The 21,171-nt window shown below is 39.9% G+C and overlaps 3 protein-coding genes across 3 annotated transcripts; all 3 read left to right on the top strand.

Moving 5' to 3' along the window:
• Positions 1–139: 139 nt before the first annotated feature.
• On the top strand, positions 140–1,832 carry hoxa9b (homeobox A9b). The gene is made up of 2 exons (XM_063879444.1): positions 140–750; positions 1,187–1,832. Exons 1-2 carry the CDS (start codon positions 228–230, stop codon positions 1,423–1,425), a joined length of 762 nt encoding a protein of 253 aa, XP_063735514.1. The 5' UTR covers positions 140–227; the 3' UTR covers positions 1,426–1,832.
• Positions 1,833–7,363: 5,531 nt separating this feature from the next.
• hoxa2b (homeobox A2b) lies at positions 7,364–9,104 on the top strand. Its single transcript, XM_063879442.1, has 2 exons — positions 7,364–7,798; positions 8,256–9,104. The coding sequence occupies exons 1-2, from the start codon at positions 7,444–7,446 to the stop codon at positions 8,933–8,935; spliced, it is 1,035 nt and encodes a 344-aa protein (XP_063735512.1). The 5' UTR covers positions 7,364–7,443; the 3' UTR covers positions 8,936–9,104.
• Positions 9,105–12,141: 3,037 nt separating this feature from the next.
• skap2 (src kinase associated phosphoprotein 2) lies at positions 12,142–20,969 on the top strand. Its single transcript, XM_063879443.1, has 13 exons — positions 12,142–12,362; positions 12,706–12,811; positions 12,894–12,919; positions 13,279–13,377; positions 14,373–14,453; positions 14,768–14,851; positions 14,992–15,116; positions 15,481–15,544; positions 15,700–15,810; positions 15,980–16,054; positions 17,187–17,299; positions 20,552–20,654; positions 20,763–20,969. The coding sequence occupies exons 1-12, from the start codon at positions 12,323–12,325 to the stop codon at positions 20,642–20,644; spliced, it is 1,017 nt and encodes a 338-aa protein (XP_063735513.1). The 5' UTR covers positions 12,142–12,322; the 3' UTR covers positions 20,645–20,654; positions 20,763–20,969.
• The last annotated feature ends 202 nt before the right edge of the window (positions 20,970–21,171 follow it).

Raw genomic sequence — 21,171 nt, 5'->3', positions numbered from 1 at the left:
GGCCATTTAGTTGAGCAGCAGGCTGATTTATTATTTATTGTTCTGTCCCACGGTCACGTGTCTGGGGCGCCCTATCCAGTCTTGGGCAAGGTTCAATTTACCGGACGCATTGAGCCCGTAGCTGGTGCAGGAAAGCAGCTCTTTATGTGCAATGAATCTGAATGTTCTGAACATTGCAAGCCTGTAAACGCGTTGTATATATATTTTTGGGCTTTTGCATTTCTGCGATGTCGACGTTGGGGACGAGCTATTACATTGAAGCTCCTGTTCTTCCCGAGCAGGAAGATATGGCACCGAGGTACTCGTCAGCTGCAGGGGTGGAGCAGGCGATGCTCACCGAATATGGCGGACAGGAATCTTGCCCTTTGCAGGCGAAATCTTCTATTTTTGGTGGATCTTGGAGTCCCATATCGACCCACCCTCCAAACACAACGACTCCGACCTATATACACCACCACTACACGAGCGGGGACAGCGATGGTATGTTTACGCGCTCCTGGGCGTTGGATCCAGTCTCTGCGTCTCTGTGTTTGACGGGATTACCATCGACAGCTATGCATTATGAGATAAAACCCGAGCCTCGGATTGGGAGTGCTGAATGTACAACTTTGGAGACGCACACACCTCTTTTGTCTGACATTGAAAACGGAGCGTCCCTTGTGGAGATTCCCTGCCAAACCACATCCAGGTCTAAAACCACTGCAAGGAGCCCGTCAGCAGAGGACGATCTCAAGAGGGAAATAGATGCAAGTAAGCAATGCAGTGTTTCTATTTTATTCTCTTTACTCTATGAACTAATTTAGGTGAATGAAAGTGGCTTTAATGGCTTGGAAATTGGGAGTATTTTTTTAAATGTATAAACATGGACAAAATATTTGTTTAGCAGTAGTGTCTCAAAGAGATATAATGTAGTTTTATGGAATGACATGAGGTCTTTGAAATAAGAAAAGCATATTCTTCAAGGTAATTGTCCCCCCTCACTGCATCATTATTAGGAATGACTCTTTGTATGTGAATATGCTCAACCCTCATATTGAGTAAAAATAAACCACATTGTTCCTATTTAAATAATCTAGTCACGCGTAGCATGTCTTTATCAAACTATCAATCCACAGGAGCAGTCCTGTGTTTCAGAAATATTCTTAGAGTAACTCTCTGTCTCTCGGTTTGACCTCCCTGTTTCCAGATAACCCATCGTCCAACTGGCTTCATGCAAAGCCCACCAGAAAAAAGCGTTGCCCATATACAAAGCACCAAATCCTCGAACTGGAAAAGGAGTTTCTGTTTAACATGTACCTCCCCCGGGATCGTAGATACGAAATAGCAAGAGCCCTGAGTTTGACCGAGAGACAGGTGAAAATCTGGTTTCAGAACCGCAGGATGAAGATGAAGAAAGACAACAAAGACCGGCAGAGAGACAGTTAATTTTGGATTGATGCTGGATTAGAGAGGAGAGGAGGGGGTAGAGGGGGAGTCTTTCTTTAATATTCCTGACCTGTTACACATGTTGTTGTAAAGTTTGTGTAGTTAAACAATGCTGGATGTTTTTGTTTATTATGATGTCCAGTGTTTCATGTTTGTGAGAGGACAAAGTGTCTCGTCAGAGTTTAGATGTGTTGTATTTGACGCACAGAAATAGTAAGTAGGCCGTTTGTTATTTGCATGAAATGATTCTTGACTACCTGAATGTATTTCAGCTACCTATTTGCATTTTTAAGTTATTGATTTTGCAATCTAGATGTTTTATATCCGTGTGTTTTGATCCATTTGTGCACACTTCAAATACCTCATCCTTTCCTTGTTTCATGCAAAAATAAAAAGTAGTTTGTATATAGCACAGAAAGTAATTATGACTTGTTCATTTGGTATAATTTTTGCGTTTAACATTAAAACAAACTGCGTATTTAAAGCACATTTTAACTAAATATAGACTATTAAGAATAGTGTAACGAAAAATATGATTTTTGTTGTATATTCTTTTGAAATGTATTTCTTTATTTTTTAAACACAATTTACCACCGTGTTCGACACAATACATTCAAAAATCTTTCCACAGAATAAGTAGTTTTACTTATTTCATTGAAAATTAATTTAACTGAAAACATTTTTTAATCAAGAGGCAAAAATATGAAATAGTATTCATAGTATACTTCCTTCTTGTAATCATTGAACTTATGGCGCAAACTATTACTCACAGAAAAAGAAAACCTCACCTGTCCAAATAGTTTCTCTCAGAAATGTTTATTTTGCAACTTTACTGGCCTAAAGTAACGTTATGTTTATTCATTAAAATAATATTATTTTGAAAATAAGAGAGGGATTTTCATTCGACTTTTACATGGTTAATAACATTTGATTCATATGTGCTATTAATACATAATACATACATTGTCCTTTATAGCCTCCTTCAACAATATTGAAAATGAAAATTATATTTGAAAAAGCTTGTATCCTTCGATAAAACACACAACGGATGCACAATTAAAAATACTAAATCAGGAAAGAGTGGGGGCAAAATTAAACAACAGCGAAACCTATTGTAGCTTTAGATATGTTCTACTTAATTATTATCTAAATCCTTCCTTGTATAAATGTTCTATCTTTTAGGACATGTTCGGCCTGTGAGCGCCCTACAAACTAGATTGGAAGCCCTCTTGCAATAAACCTCGATCACAGCGTCAACTGTTTATAAGGTGCGAAAACAGGAAAGCATGTAAAGGCTCTGTGACAGCAGTAAAGCAGCATTTCTAATGAGCCCCGGGCAAACAGTCAAATATGTGATATTGTTTTAAGATAGGGCTGACACACACACACACACACACACACACACACACACACACACACACACACACACACACACACACACACACACACACACACACACACACAAAACTGAGGGTCTATCAGGACTGCAGATGGGTCTGTCTTAAAACCTCTAATGACTTTATAACCATCTACCAACAATTAGTCTGTCTCGCAGTAGAAACATCCGTTTGTTGTTTTGTCTTAGCCGAGCTCTCAGGACAACAGACAAACACAACAACACGTTTCACATTCTTTAAAGTTTCCAAATAAGTAAAAAACATTTTCTTCGGCAAACAAGAAGAAAGTTACACATTAAATACAAAATAAACCAAAAGCTTAATTGAGGACACACCAATATCCTTACGCTTGTGTCACGGCTCCTTGCTGACCAGGGTGCTGCTTTGCTCTGCCCGCCAGCAGGTGGAGGCAGCAGCTCATCTGAAGAAAAGTGTTCAAACTGGATGGTGCGTTCACGGTACACCAAGACCATTACCTCTTTATTGAAGGCCTGCATCCGTTGTCTCGTTTTCGTCATAAAACATCCCATCCTGTTAAATTTTATTTTATGGTCACCCATGGCAGACATTGCTATTTATAAATCTAAAAGTTTACAATAACTAACGTATGTTATAATAACTAAACTATGTGAACACATTTGTTTGTATATTGGCACACAAATCATTTTGCAGGCTATTATTCCCCTTATTTTCCAGACTCGCTCTGGATCCCAACTGAGCGATGAACTTGAGGTCCTAAAGTAAGAGATACCCCAAAGCTTCCCTCCCTCCCTGGTTTCCCATAATGCCCCCCTCAGCCTCATCCTATTCCCCCTATATCAACTCCAAAGGTCACCCACATGCAGACCATTAAGTCGCTCATTCCTTTTTTGGAAAACTCTAAAGATAAGCATGATAAAATAGTGACATTACACTATATATTACATGTAAAAAACTCTTCAGAGCGTAGATGGCATTCCTTTCTGATCCTGCATGAATCTTCCTTGAAAACAACCATTTGAGGAGCCATGCTGCAGGAAAACAGAACGTTTCTTGGACGCTGTTTGCATTGACCTTCTGAGACCCCTATACATCAAACCTCATGACACCGCTGGTGACAGAGGAGGCCACAAGTGAACTTTGCAGGAGAAGTTCAGAGGAGTTAAGTCATGAGCACATGTGAGTCTATTTTATCCACTTTATCTCACTGACATGTTGTATGCAAGTGGATAGTGAGGTTATTTCTGTTTTTCTGTTATGAGACAGTCTTTTCTGCAGAAGACCTCTTGAAACTTATAACATCACAAATAAATGTTTTTTTCAAGGAAACCCTACTTTTAGGGTTTGGACTTGGCTTGCAAGAGAGGTTATTTTTCATTGACTTATCCCTATGCCTTTACCTGCGTTTTGATTATATCTCAACCTTAATTTGAAAGTATGCTATTTGTTTATTCCTTAAACTGTGTTCATATTTATTTCTGCCTTTACCATGCACTAGCAAGGACACTCGAAAATGCTGAATATCTCTTAAAGCTGAGTTGTTCATTTTTACTTTTATGATCCCAAATGTAACATTACTTATCGTCTTTGATTTCCTCAGAGGCAAAAAGAAGGGCCCACAATGACAGTATCTGTGATTTTATCACAATATTTCTGCACATGTCGACTGCAAAACAATTTGATTTGCAGCCCTTTAATGCCCCTGAAGTATGTGTCAAATCTGCTCATGAAACTAGGGGCTCAGTAAATAAAACTGATGTGAAAATCCTGTCATGCTTTGTTTCCTATACTCACACACACACACACACACACACACACACACACACACACACACACACACACACACACACACACACACACACACACACACACACACACACACACACACTCAATGTGTTTTCAAGAAGGATGAGGCAAGTTTGAATACTTCTATATATTGTTTTACAATTTTCCCCCACGGGAAGAATATAATGGTTTTCACGGTATAGCTTAAGGACGGAAACAACATGCTATAGACACTTTTATGCATTTTCTCACCAATTTAACCAAATATAATTTCAATATTTTACATAAACCCGCTTGTGCAGAATGTGTAGTATATGGCAGAAACAAACATTGAATTGCAAAGTAATACATTCATAATTTTTCAACAGTAGGCTACAAAAAACAGAAAAGAACATTGTAAGTATACAAATATTTATTTTATAGTTCAAGGCTGCATTTGCATGACACTTACCAAAAATTCAAAAACAAAGACAAGACGACGAGTGGTAAATATATATTTTAGTTACCAAAAAACCACCAACAGTGGTGACAGAATTGGCCTGCTTGCTTCCCAGATGTCTCTTATTGTCTCGGAACAGACGGGAAACGCGCCGCACCTCCTTACATCCAGACACACTCTTCTTTCTGTCTGCATCCGTTCAACAAGCTACAAAATGTAGCTTTGTGTCTGCACAGCTCTGCATGAGAACAGCGGACTTAAATCAACCTTTTGTTGCAATATATAAAGATAAACAAGTGTCAAAATGCAGGGTTCAGATTCTGTTACAGCATTGAGATGCATTTGTTATTCACAAGGCTCTTTGTTCTCTTTGTATCCTTGTTTGTTTCTCCACCTGTGTCGATTTAAATCTGGCCAGCTTTATAGGCTATCTATAAAACCTAATTTTATTTCCTAACAAAAAGGATGAAAATGTTAATTAACATGGTAAGTTTATAAAATAGGTTGCAGCAATAACCAGACACGCTTAACAACGAGCTTAATTTGGTTACATTTATGGTAAATAAAACATATTTCCAAGTATGTTATTAATTACTATTTTCCGTTAAATTATAACCCAACATCATAGGTTACATAAGGATATTCACTTCACAGTATATGTTATTAAATTCTGTGTACATCCTTACAAAGAAAACACAGGTCAAAATACACATTCATGTAAAGTAAAAACAAATATTTCAAGCAAATGTGTTAAAATTAAATTATTCTAGAAGTCTAACAGGCCAGAGAAAGACCGGCTCGCATGGTTTCTGACAGAGAAAGGTAGCTGTATGACACTGAATGGGATTTCTGCTGAATGCCAACACCCACTCACCTCTGCAAACAATTGATCCTATGTAAACGCTGCTCCGTTCGTTTCTATAGCACTAACCAAGTCCTTTACTCCTTTAACAGTGTTTTTCTGTAGCAGTATAGTCCTTTTTAAAATCGAAAAACGACCGAGTTTCGTCTTCAGATGGATTTCTGATTTATTATCGGACGAGTGTGCAAAACATTTTGTGCGTAATGGCCGTGCGTCTCATCCGTCTTTAAAAAAACCCCTTCACTTCTAAATCGAAAACTTGCTCTACAGCCTAGCTAGAGAGTGGTTGTCCTCTTCCTGGCCATATATGATCTAAGGGAGTGTTAGATGGTTTAAATGTGTTCTTAGGGCAGGGAGCTGTCAGACCTTTTGGCGAGAAAGATTGATCACACACAGGCTACCAGGGCTCTTTGTTTAGAGCCTGAGCAATAAACAGCCATCGGATCCCCACCTTTCCTCTGCCTCACACTACAGTGGCAAATCATGTCTACCCTCCGCTATGTTATAACCAATAATGCTGAGGTGTAAGGATGATGGCTTAGGTCAACATTATCCCTATAGGTGAAATAAAATAAATGAAATGGGATGTAGGACTGGGAGCTATAAACTGTAAAATCGTGAGAATGCCCTTTAACTAACTCAACTGCTTACTTGCATTGACACAAAATAAGGGTTTTCCAGCAGATTTCCTTTAAAGACTTGAATGATAAAATGCGTAAATACCTAAATGTACTGAGAAGATTAAATAATTGGACAAAAATGTGATGTCAATATCATTCAAAATCACATGGAAATCTATTAAACAACAGTAATTTAGTCCCTGTTTTTCTCTCTCTCTTGTGTGTGTGTGTGTGTGTGTGTGTGTGTGTGTGTGTGTGTGTGTGTGTGTGTGTGTGTGTGTGTGTGTGTGTGTGTGTGTGTGTGTGTGTGTGTGTGTGTGTGTGTGTGTGTGTGTGTGTGTGTGTGTGTGTTGGGGGAGGGGTGGACATGTTATGAATGTCTGGTGCAGCTTTTTCTCTCCGAGCAAACCTCCAAGAGATCCTCAAGATTAACACCCTGGCACTGATACCGACTGGGCGTCGCTGCATTATGAGACACAAATGTGACTGATGAAATGATTTGTAGAGTGCCACACTACAAATAAATGCTCGCACACACACATCACAAATCACATGCGCGTACTCGCAAGGCAGACTGCGTGGACGCGCAAAGAAGGCACGTTTTTTGTGGGCGGGGGGCAGAAGTGAACAAACTGACCCCAAAAAATGTGTAAATAAAGCAACCCCTACCCCTGGAATGAGGCGTTACCCCTCAGACTTTCTCGATCAATCACAGGGGACAGTGGCTTCTTTTGATAAAAAACCCAAATTGTCATTGGGCAGATGCAATCATGTGACAAATAGCAGGGGCTAATTCCAACCATGTCCTCATGAAACCAATAGTTTATGGCATAGAGGTCTCCATACGACAATATCTAGTTTAGTCGTTTATGATAATAAACGGCGTATTAATCTGAGTAAATTTTAAATCAGCGAGATTTTCAAAACAAGGAGGAGATGAATTACGAATTTGGGAGAGAAAGTGGTTTTATCAACAGCCAACCGTCGCTTGCTGAGTGCCTGACATCTCTCACTAACCCTGTCGGTGATGCATTTCAAAGTTCATCAATCAAGAGCTCGGCGCTTTCACAGTCGACACTGATTCCTCCTCCTTTTGAGCAGACCATCCCCGGCCTGCACCCGGGCATCCACCCACGCCACAGCCGCTCAAAGCAGCCGCTGGAGGCTGCATCCCTTCCCCCGGAGTACCCGTGGATGAAGGAGAAGAAAAGCATCAAGAGACACCCGACTGCTGCAGCTTCTTCTTCGGCAACAACGACTGACTCCTCGCCACTTTACTTCTCCCCCCAAGGCAAGACATGATGATTAATAACGTCCATGTGAAAGACTCCTCATTGTCTCAGGAATCCCCTCAGCATGAGCTGCATCCCGGGCCTTATGCATTGCGGGCATGCCTTTAAACCAGTGCAGGATTTTGATTTAAACATGCTTAATCTCATCAAGTAACGCACTGACTTGTGATGCAGTGTACTAGTGTTAATGTTTGACAGTAATGGAGAGTGATAGATTATTCTTACACGGGCCAGCAGCTGGCATGTTCATTAATCTTCACCCTCCGTCCTGTCCTGTCCACGCAGACCCATCATATTCTGCCTGGGGCCCATAAATTTTCCCAGTACCGGCGCTTGCTTGACACAATTTTCTCCCCGGCTTGTTTTCCTCCACATATACACACACTCAACTGTTTGCTGATTTATTTTTTTGCCAGCATTTCTCTGATTAAAGATATCTTGGTTTATTTTGTTTAGGATCCCCAGAAGAGCCAGAGCAAGGTGTTGGCGGTGGAGGGGCATCCCGGAGATTAAGGACCGCGTACACCAACACACAACTTCTGGAGCTTGAGAAGGAGTTTCATTTTAACAAATACCTGTGCAGACCGAGGCGAGTGGAAATAGCTGCTTTGCTGGATTTAACAGAGAAGCAGGTGAAAGTGTGGTTTCAGAACAGGAGGATGAAGCACAAGAAGCAGACCCACTGCAAGGAGAACCGGGACAGTGAGGGGAAATACGCATGCATGGAGGACGGGCCAGAGGACGAGTTTGAGCAGGAGGGCAACAGCAGTGCAGCCGGGGGGACGCTTTTGGAGAGGGAGAGGTATTTCCACCAAAATACCTTAACTTCACAACATTGTATGAACGGGCACAATGGGGACAACCAAAGCCTTTTGAACAGCAATGAGAAAAATCTTAAACATTTTCCAAACCCGGCACCCACTGTTCCTATCTGCGTGTCAACAATAGGCCCGGACAATGATAATTCCCCGGGCCTGGACGTCTCTTTGCAGGATTTCCACGTTTTCTCATCCTCCTCCTCTTTCTCACCAAGTTTGTCAGATTCTGCACATAGTCCCTTGTCTTTATCATCCGAAACGTTTGACCTTTTCTCAGAAACACTCACAACAATCGACCTGCAAAACTTGAGCTATTAAAATATTTCAACATGTTTCATTTGAGTTCAGACACTTGTGTCCAGTTTAAGTATCTCAAAAGTAAGGTAAGTTAAAGCATTGGCCTGCGAGGGAAGAGTTTATTTTTATATGGATTTCTACTATAAGTGAGTTATATTTTTCTTGAAATAAAACTTTTCATTTATTGGAATCAGCAGCGCTATTGTCTTATTTCATAGTAAGAAAGTCCGGAGAGCTCATTGATTTTAGGCCTATGTAATGAAATTTAAAATATATTATATATAGGAAAAAATGAATTATGTCCATGCATAATTTATAACACGTGTAGTTTCATAGTTTGCAAATTACGGTAATATATTTATGTTTGATTCAAACGCCACAGGATGTTTTCTTGCAGTAGCCTATAAAGTCACTATTGATTCTATGATCTCAAACTTCCTCGAAACAAATAGCCAGATAAATGCAGAGAATTAGGTAACACAAATTATTATTATTTCTGAGTTTTATTTATTTTCTTAGGAGCAGTTGAACGTTTTTTTCGTGCATGCTTCTGGTACATAGCCTACCTCAGTGATCTATCGGACCAGAAAGAAAGATTCATTGCCTCAGCATGTTTAAACCCAAGAAAAAGAACATTTGCAGCGAAAATTGCCTGCTACGAGTCCCAGGCCAAAAGCTATGACTTTTCTTGGCTCTAATTACATTTTATTGCCAATAAAACTCACAGCACTGAGGGTGCTTGTTTATAGCCTGATCCTCAGTGTAATCTTTTTGAAATAAGAATAGCGCCTTATACGCAATTGTTTTTCACTTTTTATGATTTAAACCTATATATAGATAATTCGATGCAGCAAGACGTTTTCTCCAATCGATTTTAACTTCATTTGAATTTAGAACTATAACACAGTAGCAATAAATAGACCAGATATCAGCTAAATATCAGGCTGTATTTATTCCATTTATTTATGGTAACGATGAAAGTAAATGTATGTTAATCTGAACCAAACGGATTTCGCCGCCGTTTACGGCTAAATTAGTTTTTCACACCGACTGGTTGAGCCTCGGCTCGTTAAAGCGCGCAGAAGCCACAATGTCCCAGTCTGGTTGCTGTTTCTTACAGGGTGCTGTTATTAAACGTTAAGCGGAATGATCGATATAGCCAGAGATTTTTTTCCTGGAATAAAAAGATAAACGATCACACTGATCAATTATTCTGACCAGAGTCTGCAAGCAACGTGATTCATAACAGCGTCTGTATCTCTCCACTCATCGTGCTGCTCTCAGGACTCACAGCCTCATAGCAATAGCCTACTAAAAACGGTGGGGTGAGGTTGTGAGCTGCAATTCTAACTGATATACGGTATTAAGTAATGGCTAATTATGATCATTTTAAAAATAGATAGGAAAAGTTAAGCCCAGGTGGAGGGGGTGGTCAGATTTGCCTTGGTGATGAGGGCACCAAGCTCATTTTTAGTCAGAGCACTCTGTGTCATCAAGTCAGTGTCTACAAGACTGACCACAAATATACTGATATTTATTATTTTAAAAAGGTCCGGCATCTATACCTTTGCAGGATTTGTTCCTCTTTATGAGCACAAAATAAAACATACATCATGCTGTATCTTTACAGGTTTTCTCAAATGACCAACCCAACGTGCATATTAAACAATCACATTCATGAATTTGATATACAATTTCTTTATTTTATACTTTGGAGCAGCTTGGTCAACAATTACATTACCAACTTGTAATGATTCATACAATGGGAAGGAATCAACCACAGTAAGGAGTTCAAGGATTGTAGAAAAGCAGATGAATCTTTATGGGAAACAATATACAAGCCTGTGCCAGCAGATCCCTCCCTCCACACATGCACACACATGGGTCAAAGGTCAAGCTGGCTCTCCTCTCCTCTCCAAGCTGGGAGGAACTACTGCCAGGTCAGGAGGGGGTCAGGTTTTGAATGACCTCAGAGGGTTTGTGGCTCATAAAGAAGCTCTTGGTTACTCAGCTCTGAACAGGAAATGACATCAGAAAATGCAGAAACAATAATGCCCATGAAGGAAATTATCTAAGGTTTAGGTTTGCATTAAGAAAACGAGGAATGTGATTGTACGTCACATAACAATAGAACTAAGATATATAGGGCTGGTGCTCAATTTCTCATAATGAATCAACATCAACTTTCTTGTCACATTTAATCTAAGATATAAAGCAAAAGTGTAAACAATATATATATAAATAAATCACTGTCATTGAAGAAAAACATAGAGAATGCTGCACTGTGTCAAAACCCCATTGGTGAACAAAAAAAAGGACAAGGCAACAACTTGTATACAAATAACAACTTAACCATAGTGTGTGTGGATGTTAGAGTCTCTCTAGAGCTTCTGGGTTAAAACTAGATGGGAGTCATTTGGATGTGGGATTGGGTTGGCCTGACAGCACTGACAAACAACGTGCACCACCTGCAGCTAAAGCACAAGCTGAAGCTCTTCAGCCCCTCCGGAGCTGTACTGACATCTCTGTCTCATTTCTCCACAACAACAGGCTATGCAGTTCAAAGGCTGAACCTTTAAACCTGGATTGGGTGATTCTTACTGTCAAAAGATGACTAATGAATGACGAACACCTTTGTAAACAATATGACACCCAGCTGCTTTCACTGAATACAACACTGAGGCACAGCACTTGATGTGAAGGGTGAGCTTTTTGTTGTTTACTTTAGCCAGCACGTGTGCATTATTGCATTAAAAAGGGAAATTGTGTTATTCTCTGATTGTCCATTACAAAACTAATTCATGTCTCACAAATGCGTTTAAAATTGTGATTTAGGAAAAAACAGAGCAAAAGTTAAACAGGCTCTTTCAAACATCTGTTGCTCAAAGACGAAAAAAACCTGGCACCTAAACCTGCAGAACAGTTTTATATAATGGCCTCCTCAACTATTAATGAGCCCTGTTTGGATTTACAATGTTGACATATTCATAAGCCCAAAGTGCTTGCATCATTGTTAAAAAGAGACACTGCCAATGTGTCCAGTGAGTCAGTCACAGACCTAAGTGCCAGAGAAATATTATCTGGAATCAATCAAAAATATGATCATGTGTTATCCGCTGACTTTATTGGTCTGTAAAGACCCATTGCTCCATTAAAGCATCGACTTCACGTCATCAGGAGCAGTCAAAACTATACACACAAAAGCTGATAGACCAATAAACGTCAGGGTGGATGTTGAACAACAGGCACGTTTCAGTGGGTTGTTTTTTTTTTTCTAAAGCGGAACTATGTGGTCAGAAAATTTAAAGCACATTAACTTCCGTGTCCTTAAACTCATTGCTGCTTCCGTATCATGTGAAGTTTCCCTGGCCGACGGTCCACCGCTGCCAGGAACAACCTCTCAATACAATGCGGGCGATTACCGAGGAGCTAACGACGCTCATCTCAGGTAAAATCTTAATAAGTTAATGTTTATCTGCACACAATGGGTTGTTTTCCGTGTTCATTGAGTGCTTGTGTCACCACGTCCAGCTCTTAAGTGACCGCTTTGTAGAAGAGGAAGCACACACTCAAGGTTAGCAACGTTAAGCAGGTGGACTTCAGTCTAGCACAAATACCGTGGTGCTGTTTTGTCCATGCTGATCAGTATCAAACAATTCGCGGTATGACGTCGAAGCTGTAAACCTATGTGTTGTTGCTCTTTTAAAAAGTATATGATCTCCAGTAGTAGAGTTTGTCTGCCAAAAATAGTGGAACAACATCGTCTGAATGTTTTCTTTGTTTTTTTGTAGACCTAGAACATTTCCTCTCTGATGGATTAAAAGGTGAAAATCTAAGCAAGAAGGCAAAAGAGAAGAGGGAAGCCTTCATCAGACGGATTAAAGAGGTCAAAGTGGGGTATGTCTGTCTGCAGATCAGCATTTAGATTAAAATATTTTAATTGAAAATTATTTACATGTACTTTCTTTCTCTCCAACAGTTTCCCACAAGATTTCAAGGACGGAAGTGAGTGCTTATATTTCACATGATTTAATGTACCAGTGGTTTCCAACCTTGTATTTTTGGCACATAAAAGGCATGAATCTGCAGGGTCACTAATATCTATAAACCCCTTGAAATGTATTATCTCATTTATAAAGGGATGATCAACAACTCTCAATATAAGAAAACATAAATACATCCTACACCAAAAATGTTCCAATTTTTCGACCCTTTCTCTACTTGCTTTCTCTACTAATCCAAGTAGCCACAAAAGTGAAAATCCTTCATGAAATGAAGGAATTGCATAGATAGGCACAACAGGTTGGGAGCCATTGGGATACAATATAACATGCACCATTAGCAGTTTCTGTTTATTCTGGTAGGTGGAGATGAGGAGGATGACGAGGAAGAATTTGACAGCAACAACGATGGAGGCTCGCTGCAGTCGGAGCGCACAGACAAGGATGAAGAGGCAGGCGAAGGTAAGCCACAAACACTTAGCAGATGTCCAAACATTGACTTGCTAACTGCTAACAAGTGGTGGATTAAAGTATTGAAAATTGCACCTTGGCATGAAAATATACAAATCTCGGGGTCTGCTCCTTGGAGAAAGTGACTTTGAGTGGCACAATGAGGGAGACATTCCAACTGTAACTTGGCAACATACTTGGGAAGCAATTTGGGGGCACTGGTGCTACTCCCACCACCTCTTTCATCCCCCCCTTTGACAGCTAGAGCACGCTTTATTGCTCTCAGCGAGTCTGGGGGCTCAACATTATTGCCATTGCTGTAGCTTGAGAAAAAACATGCCTCTATGTACAGTAGCTTTAACCCTGTATGCTCCATCATGGCAAGTAATGCAACATTTTCTATTTACCTTTATAAATAGAGTATCAGGGATATCCTTGTGATAATGGTTATTAGGGGTCTGGGGTTTATGGGCTGCAAGCAGCTGCCAGTTTTATGGTTGCACTTTCACACAAAGCAACTTTGACACAGCAGTTGAACATTTGCATTGAAGTTGCATGCTGCAAGGGGAATCTCCTCCAGTGAGAAGCAATGCTAGAGACTAGAGAGAAAAAAGTAAGAGAATAACAAACATAGATGTCAAAGACAGATCTAAAGTAAGGAAGAAGCAAGTGAAAATATGTCAATAACAACCTGCCTAGTGGATAGCATCTCTAGGGTTTTTCTTTTTCTATTGTAATAAAAACAAGCAGATTTGTTTTAAATGGCGGCTCAATTAGGGAGGCTTAAACCCAAAAAATCCACTCCCAGAAGCTATGGAGGAGCCTCCATAGCTTCTGCTACTTTTTTTCCCACACCAGCCAAACAAATAACCCACATACTTAAAAACATGAAGTTAGTCAGAAGTCAATCTGTTTATATTTCAAATTTTAAAAACATAATATAATTTTCACTTATTCATATTAAAAACACTTTGAAAGGATGATGGGTTTCTTCAACTTTTCTCCAGGTTCCCAGCAGTCCCCACCTGTGGCAGCTCAGGACCTGACATCTGTCTTTAAAGCGGGATACCTTGAGAAGCGCAGAAAGGGTGGGTGTTTTGATGATAAGATACATGATACATCTTTTTTTAAGGAGAGAGTTTCTCACACTTTAATTGGTAAGCTCCTCAGAAATGTATTGATATATTTTAACCTACATATCTTCCTCCGGCAAAGCATCCATTTAATATAAGCAAGTCAATTATTAAGAAAAAAGAATGATCCTCTAAACTGAAAATATATATATAGGTATAAAACCAAAAATCCCACTGGCATTTTCAATGTTTTTTGCAAAACAGAGCTGTAGGCAAATCAGAGATCTACCTCTTCTAGGTTATGATTGATGTTCGTTTTCTCTCCACAGATCACAGCTTTTTTGGCACAGAGTGGCAGAAGAGATGGTGCGCTCTAAGCCAGCATACTTTCTATTATTATGGCAATGAGAAAGGTTCTTACATTTTTATTTCCTATTAATTATGAAACTGTTTAAGAAAATTATTTGATATTGTAAATTCTGCATTTGACAGTGACTGTGCACTTGTTGCATCTTAACTATTAATAATGATGTTTTTCATTTCCTGTAACCAGACAAGCAGCAGAAGGGAGAGTTCAGTATCGATGGATACACTGTCAAAACTAACAGCACCTTACGGAAAGACTCAAAGAAAGATTGTTGCTTTGAAATCACAGCTCCAGACAAGCGAGTCTATCAGGTGCGCTCATCTTTTGGTGATGATTTGAGTCACTGCTGTTTCTAAGTGCCCAAACTAATTGAAAAACAAATCTGGACTTTCAAATGTGCCATGTTTAAAATTTGGCAAGGCATGTGTTTACATGCACTTCATTAAGTCGTTATTTTTAAAACCTATTCATTCATTTGACACTGCTGCCTTTGCAATGGCTCAACCTGACACGCATATTTAAAAAGTCTAAATGAGTGTTTCTAACATTCAGGCTCTTCCATACGGAACATTTTGCTATGCATAAATGCAGTATTGTTTGTTTATGTTAATTAATATATGTAGAACTGCATATTGAACTGACTGCAGTTTTCATTTCTCTCCTCTTTCCTCACAGTTTTGTGCGTCATCCGTGAGAGAGGCGGAGGAATGGGTGAAACAGATCGACTTTGTTTTGAAAGGTTTGAACTGTTTAATTCATAAAGAATGACCACATGCTTTATAATGTCGGAAACTGCATTTGTTTCTGAACAGATATCTCTAAATATTTGTGTACTCTGTACATACATCAGGAGATTATGTGTAAGCATTAGTCCAACTGTTCCCCTGTTTTTAGATATGACAGGCATCATCCCAGAAGATGAAGATGAGGAACAGGAAGTGTACGATGATGTTGATATACCTGAGTCTGCGGCGATTGATGAAGACATATATGAAGAGCTCCCAGGTCCGACCTACACACTGCGTCACTGCGATTATATCTCTTGTCATACACAAAATGATCAAATTATGTGCATCTCTTTTTATTTTTGTATTCCATATTTCTCTTCCTACTACTAAGACAGATAATCATAATCCATATCCACACATATCTATCAATTTCTTGTCTTCACCAGAGGATGACATGCCCACTCCAGCAAAGCCTCCACCAAAGGTGGAGCCAGCCAGCAAACCAGCTCCTCCTGCTGCAGGTAGAGTGTTTAGGAACTAACAAATATGAGTGGTATATTGGATTTGTGTTTAAGAGTGTAGTATCAATCACTATGTACACACACAGACAAGATAGGATGAGAAAGAAAAATCATTCAGTCACATATAGTTTGAAAGTCAACCTTCTAAGCTGCAGTTAAAAAGTGACATTTAGAGAGGAAGTGACTGTGACTATTTTCACCACTGAAAGTTAACACAATGGTGGAAATAACTTTTGGGCTTGTTGGCAAACTTCCCTTTTACAATAAGTGATGTATACAAGTTCTGCAATTGCAAAAGTAGCATCCTTACTTTCTCTGCCTCATTTATCTATGTTAATATAACAACAGTTCCAGGAACATGACTACACACGGAGGGTCACCTACAAACAGGAAGTGGTCCCACTTTAGATAAATAAATAAGTTGAAGGGTAAACATGAACTGCCAAGAAACTAGATTAGTATTACTATTTACTATAATGTGTATTGAGTGACGTTTTCTTGCAATTAATAAAACAACAATTACTATTGATACAATGCATACACTGTGCGAAGGCAAACAAACCCTTGTTTAAAAAAAAAAAGGAAATTGAAATCGTCTTCACCTGCTGTTCTCATGCTTTTGATTAATTGATTTCTCAACAAAGGTTCGGTTTAAAACTACATCAAAGAGAGAATATATTATTATATACATTTTTTTTAAAGAGACAATGGATGTAAATTAACATGAGCACTCAATCCTATTGTGTAAATGTTACATTTTTAGGCATACGGGCTAATTTTCATCAGCAGCCCCTGGAGGTTGATGCCAGTTTAACCTGTTATTCTTTTTGTTTTCTGTTGTGAATTATGGTAGAATAGTGACCCACAACAGCCCATTTTTAAAAATGTGTTTTTATAGACTGCATACAGGTTAAAAATATGTTCACTTTTACTTTGCCAGCATGAACATTAATACTCAAAATTGAGCATATACTATGAACTTGGCTCTTCCTTCATTTCTGTTTAAGGCTCTCCACTGCCTCCTGTTGGTCCTTCTGCATACAGACAATCACTGTTGTGTCCTACCTGTACACTTAATGTCTTAATCTCTAAAGAAAATAAAACTATTAACATCTCTCTCCATTCCATCCAGTTGATAAGAGCACAGACTACCCCAACTTCTACCAGGGCCTATGGGACTGTTTAGGGGACCAACCAGATGAGTTATCCTTCAAGCGTGGAGATGCCATCTACATCTTGAGCAAGGTATGGTTAGGGGAACCCCTTGATTTGTCCCTTGGAGTTTTTCTTTTTGCGTAGTGATGCCGGGATGAGCTCAAACCCAACTGAAATGCTATAGCTGTGAGATGACGTCTGTAGACGGGGTGGTTCTGCTATTCTCAGACCACCTAAAGTGAGTCGTTCTAGGCCCTGAGAGGAACCGACTGTTCACATCCTTTACTGGCAGCACCTGGCCCTACGCCTGGAGGTGGATGGCTGATGGTAAGGGGCATACTGAGCTTGGTTCTCTCTCTGGCGCTGTGATGGGGATTAGTTGTGTCACAACGGAAACTGTTTTAGTGCTGTTGGCGGAGGCTGGGCTTAGCTGGCACACAGCGCCATTCCATCACTTCCATCTGGACTGTTTCAGCACGCTGCCGCTGCTGCCAGTCCAGGCGGTGAGCAGCCCTCAGCCCACACACCTCTCAGACATCTCTCTCACCTTGCCAAATAGGAATGTGTGTTCTCAGGAAACCCAGGTTCAGTCCACCACTCTGTTTCAGAGCAGGTGAGGACGTGTAGTGGACGCACAATTTCCGAGGCTTGTCGGCTATATGGCATGAGTGCCAGGTATTGAGAACGGAGGGGCTGTTCTTTACCTTCATTATGTAACTAAAACAGGAGCCCTTTTATGCTTTACTGGTTCATGTTAATGTGGATTTGCATCATGATGGGATACATTTAACAAGCTTGTTTTTTTAACATTTCCTTGCGTATAAATCAAAGATTATTTTACTCTCAAGATGCATGTCGACCCTGTAGTTTGTGTTAAAGAAAAGAGTGGGAGATATGCACTGGCTGTTTGGGTTCTTAGGAGCATGAAGTCAACTGAGACATACTGTTGTCAACTGGCTTGGTCCTTTTCCAAATTCAAGTCTGCCATCTAGTGGCAACTAAATGTCATGAAGATTCAAAACATGTGAATGATGAGATTTGAACATTACTTTTAAAAAAATTGCCTTATTTATAACTGAGAGTGATAATTACATTTATATAGTATGGGACGTAGGCTAAGTCTTTAATATGTCAGAATATAGTGTAAAATACCACTAGCCAGAGCCTTGGAGGACTTCTTTAAATATATTTTTGTCTGACCAACAGTACAAAATCTAAATAAAGATAAGGTACACGCATTTTATTTGATAAATGACTCAAGTAAATAACGGATTATCAAAATAGTTAATCTTCTGTCCACCAGATCATTGATTAATTGATTACACACTAATGGAAGGAAACAAATGCACAAAGCAGACAGACACCATCAATGCTCACTGGCCAAATGCTTGTTTATGACTCCTTCTTCGTGTGGAAAAGGACCAAGAATCAAGTTGCCCTTTCACTCAGACTGGGAGTGCCATTAGCTGAAACCTTGGTGTTGGGGGTTGTGGCCTGCTGCGAGGGCAATGACCATAAAACCTGTCTGGACTGCAGCAGCCAGCTGCAGCTAAAGGGACAGTCGACTCCCCCAGTCGCTCCCTCCTACCTCATTCTCCTTTCTCCCTCTCCCCTGTGTCCCTCCCCCATTCCACAGGCCAGAAATAGCTGTAGTGTTACAGCTGCAAGACCCCCCAGTCAGGACCTGGGTGTTGATTATAGGGCTTGACCGGGAATGAAGGAGAGTGTGTTGTCCGGATATGCTGCACCACCCCCCCACCTCCCCTCAAGTCACAGCACATAAAACTAATTGAGAGATGTAACATCTCACTTAACTTAAGTGGCTGGATGGGTGGATAAAAGTAAACACCGTCCAAACATGTTGCTGCTGTGTTCTTTGTGCCCATGATGTTTTCACTTCCTCACTTAAAAAATGTGTGCAAACTGATGCTGATCAGCTGTGGAGTGTTTTATTAAGAATGAGTAATACAATTCTGGGACACAAGTATTATCCATTGTTGTGATCGTAATGTATGTGTTGTCACAGTGTGTGGTATCATTAGTTTTCCACAGCTCTGTATATGTGTTCTCGTGTTTTTATCCCGCACTCACTCAAGCACAACTTATTTGTCAGCCAGAACTACACAATGAGGTGTTGCTGTTTTTCAAAGGCAGGCTGCAGGAAGTCATAATGTGCACACTCACGCACTCAGTCTTGCTCTACACACCTCATGTCAATCTGCCATATTATCCCTCAGGGATTTGTAAAGTGTTGTTTTAATAATCTGACACATCAGTTATTTTTTATAAGTTTGTTTCCTTTTTCAGTTTGCTGTTAATCATTTAGATCTCCTCATTACTTTTTACTATATTCAAGTCCTGTGTAAAAATATTTGACATGGACAGAACCTTTTTATCTGACGTGAGAAATGACCCATCACCAGACCACAGTCAATCCTAGCCATTACTATTGTTATCGTAATCTTCTTATGTCGAATAAGATCACTTACATTTATTACTCTCTCCTGGGAATAACTGGACACAGATGTGGTCCCTCCTCATCCCCGAGTTTTGGCATAGATTTTGAACATTCGCAGTTTCCTTTTCCTTTAGCCTTGTCAGAACGTGATCTCCTGAGTTGATTCATGTCCTGGAGGACTTTGATGTGAGGTCAGACTCTTGGCCAGAGAGGGAGAGGGGTATTCTCCCCTTGTCTCAGATCTCTCCTCCCAGTGTCCCCCTCACATCTCAGCATGCTGACAGCCATTTGGAGCTATTACTTGTCATGCTGTGACAGATTTATGTGTGATGTGCTCTACACACACTGAGGTTTTTGTGTGCAGGAGCAGGGTGAGTGTGCATTTTTGAAACCAACAGCAAGTATAGAGGCATGGAAGGGAATGGGAGATTTTAAAGTTATTGGTGGAATGAAGGTGTTGGGCGAATGAAAGGGAAGACACTTTGTGAATTTAATATGTTGTGCTTGTAAGACGATGGTAGCAAGATGACAGGGGCAGGGAGAGATGAGAAATTATATGAAACAAGAGTCCCTCACCCGTATCAAACCCGGGATGTTGTCAGTCACAGTGAGCATCCTGAACCTATGCCACTGGGGCACCATTCTGACTTTATCTGTTAGACATACTCAAAGTCTCAAAGTCTCCAGGGCAAGACCGCTGGTTTCTGTAACTTTCCATCAGATAATATTATATATTTTACGAAAAACCGCAGCCCTGTTTTAAAATAAATCTCACTATTAATTATCACACCGATCATGAATGGTGACAAAATAGCTACATGAATATAAAGACATGAGGGAATGTGTGTTTCTGAACAAAATCCTTTTCTCCACTTGGTTTTCAGGAATACCAGAGCTATGGTTGGTGGGTCGGAGAAAATAATGGATCTATAGGAATCGTTCCCAAAGAGTACATGATGGAGCTTTACGCTATATAAACACAGCCATGTAAGTTCTCAAGATGGCAGTGAAATGTCATACACCTTTAGTTATTTAATGAAATATATAACTGCAATAATCCGTTTTATTTTAACTGGTACATTTTGTCACTTACAGGATCTCCCATATTCACTCCAAGCGATTGATGATTGGATCAAATACATATTCATCTGACTAAAATACATGTTAAAGACTATTTTTCTACAGTTTCTGCACTATTTTTTTGTAATTATTTCACATCCTCAAAACCGTTTTGCCACACCATTTCACGCTTTGCTTTTGTCAGTGTTTGTCTTTGGCTTGATTAATAAAGGTTCAAAAATATCTGTTGTGTGAGAGCTTCTTTTGGTTACTTTTATTCTTGGGACTTAAGCCACAAGGTGGCAATAGAGTCTCTTCAAAGGTCACACATTTATACAGATCTGCTCAAGGCAGAAATAACACATGCCAGGTTTTTTTGGTTGCAGTGGGGCAACATTTTTGATATGATGTTTGCATACTGATATATGACGGTCGACAAGACGAA

This window comes from Eleginops maclovinus, chromosome 3 (genome assembly GCF_036324505.1).
Source record: "Eleginops maclovinus isolate JMC-PN-2008 ecotype Puerto Natales chromosome 3, JC_Emac_rtc_rv5, whole genome shotgun sequence".
In the NCBI taxonomy this organism is placed as follows: Eukaryota; Metazoa; Chordata; class Actinopteri; order Perciformes; family Eleginopidae; genus Eleginops; species Eleginops maclovinus.
This window is presented reverse-complemented; position numbering and strand designations above follow the sequence as displayed.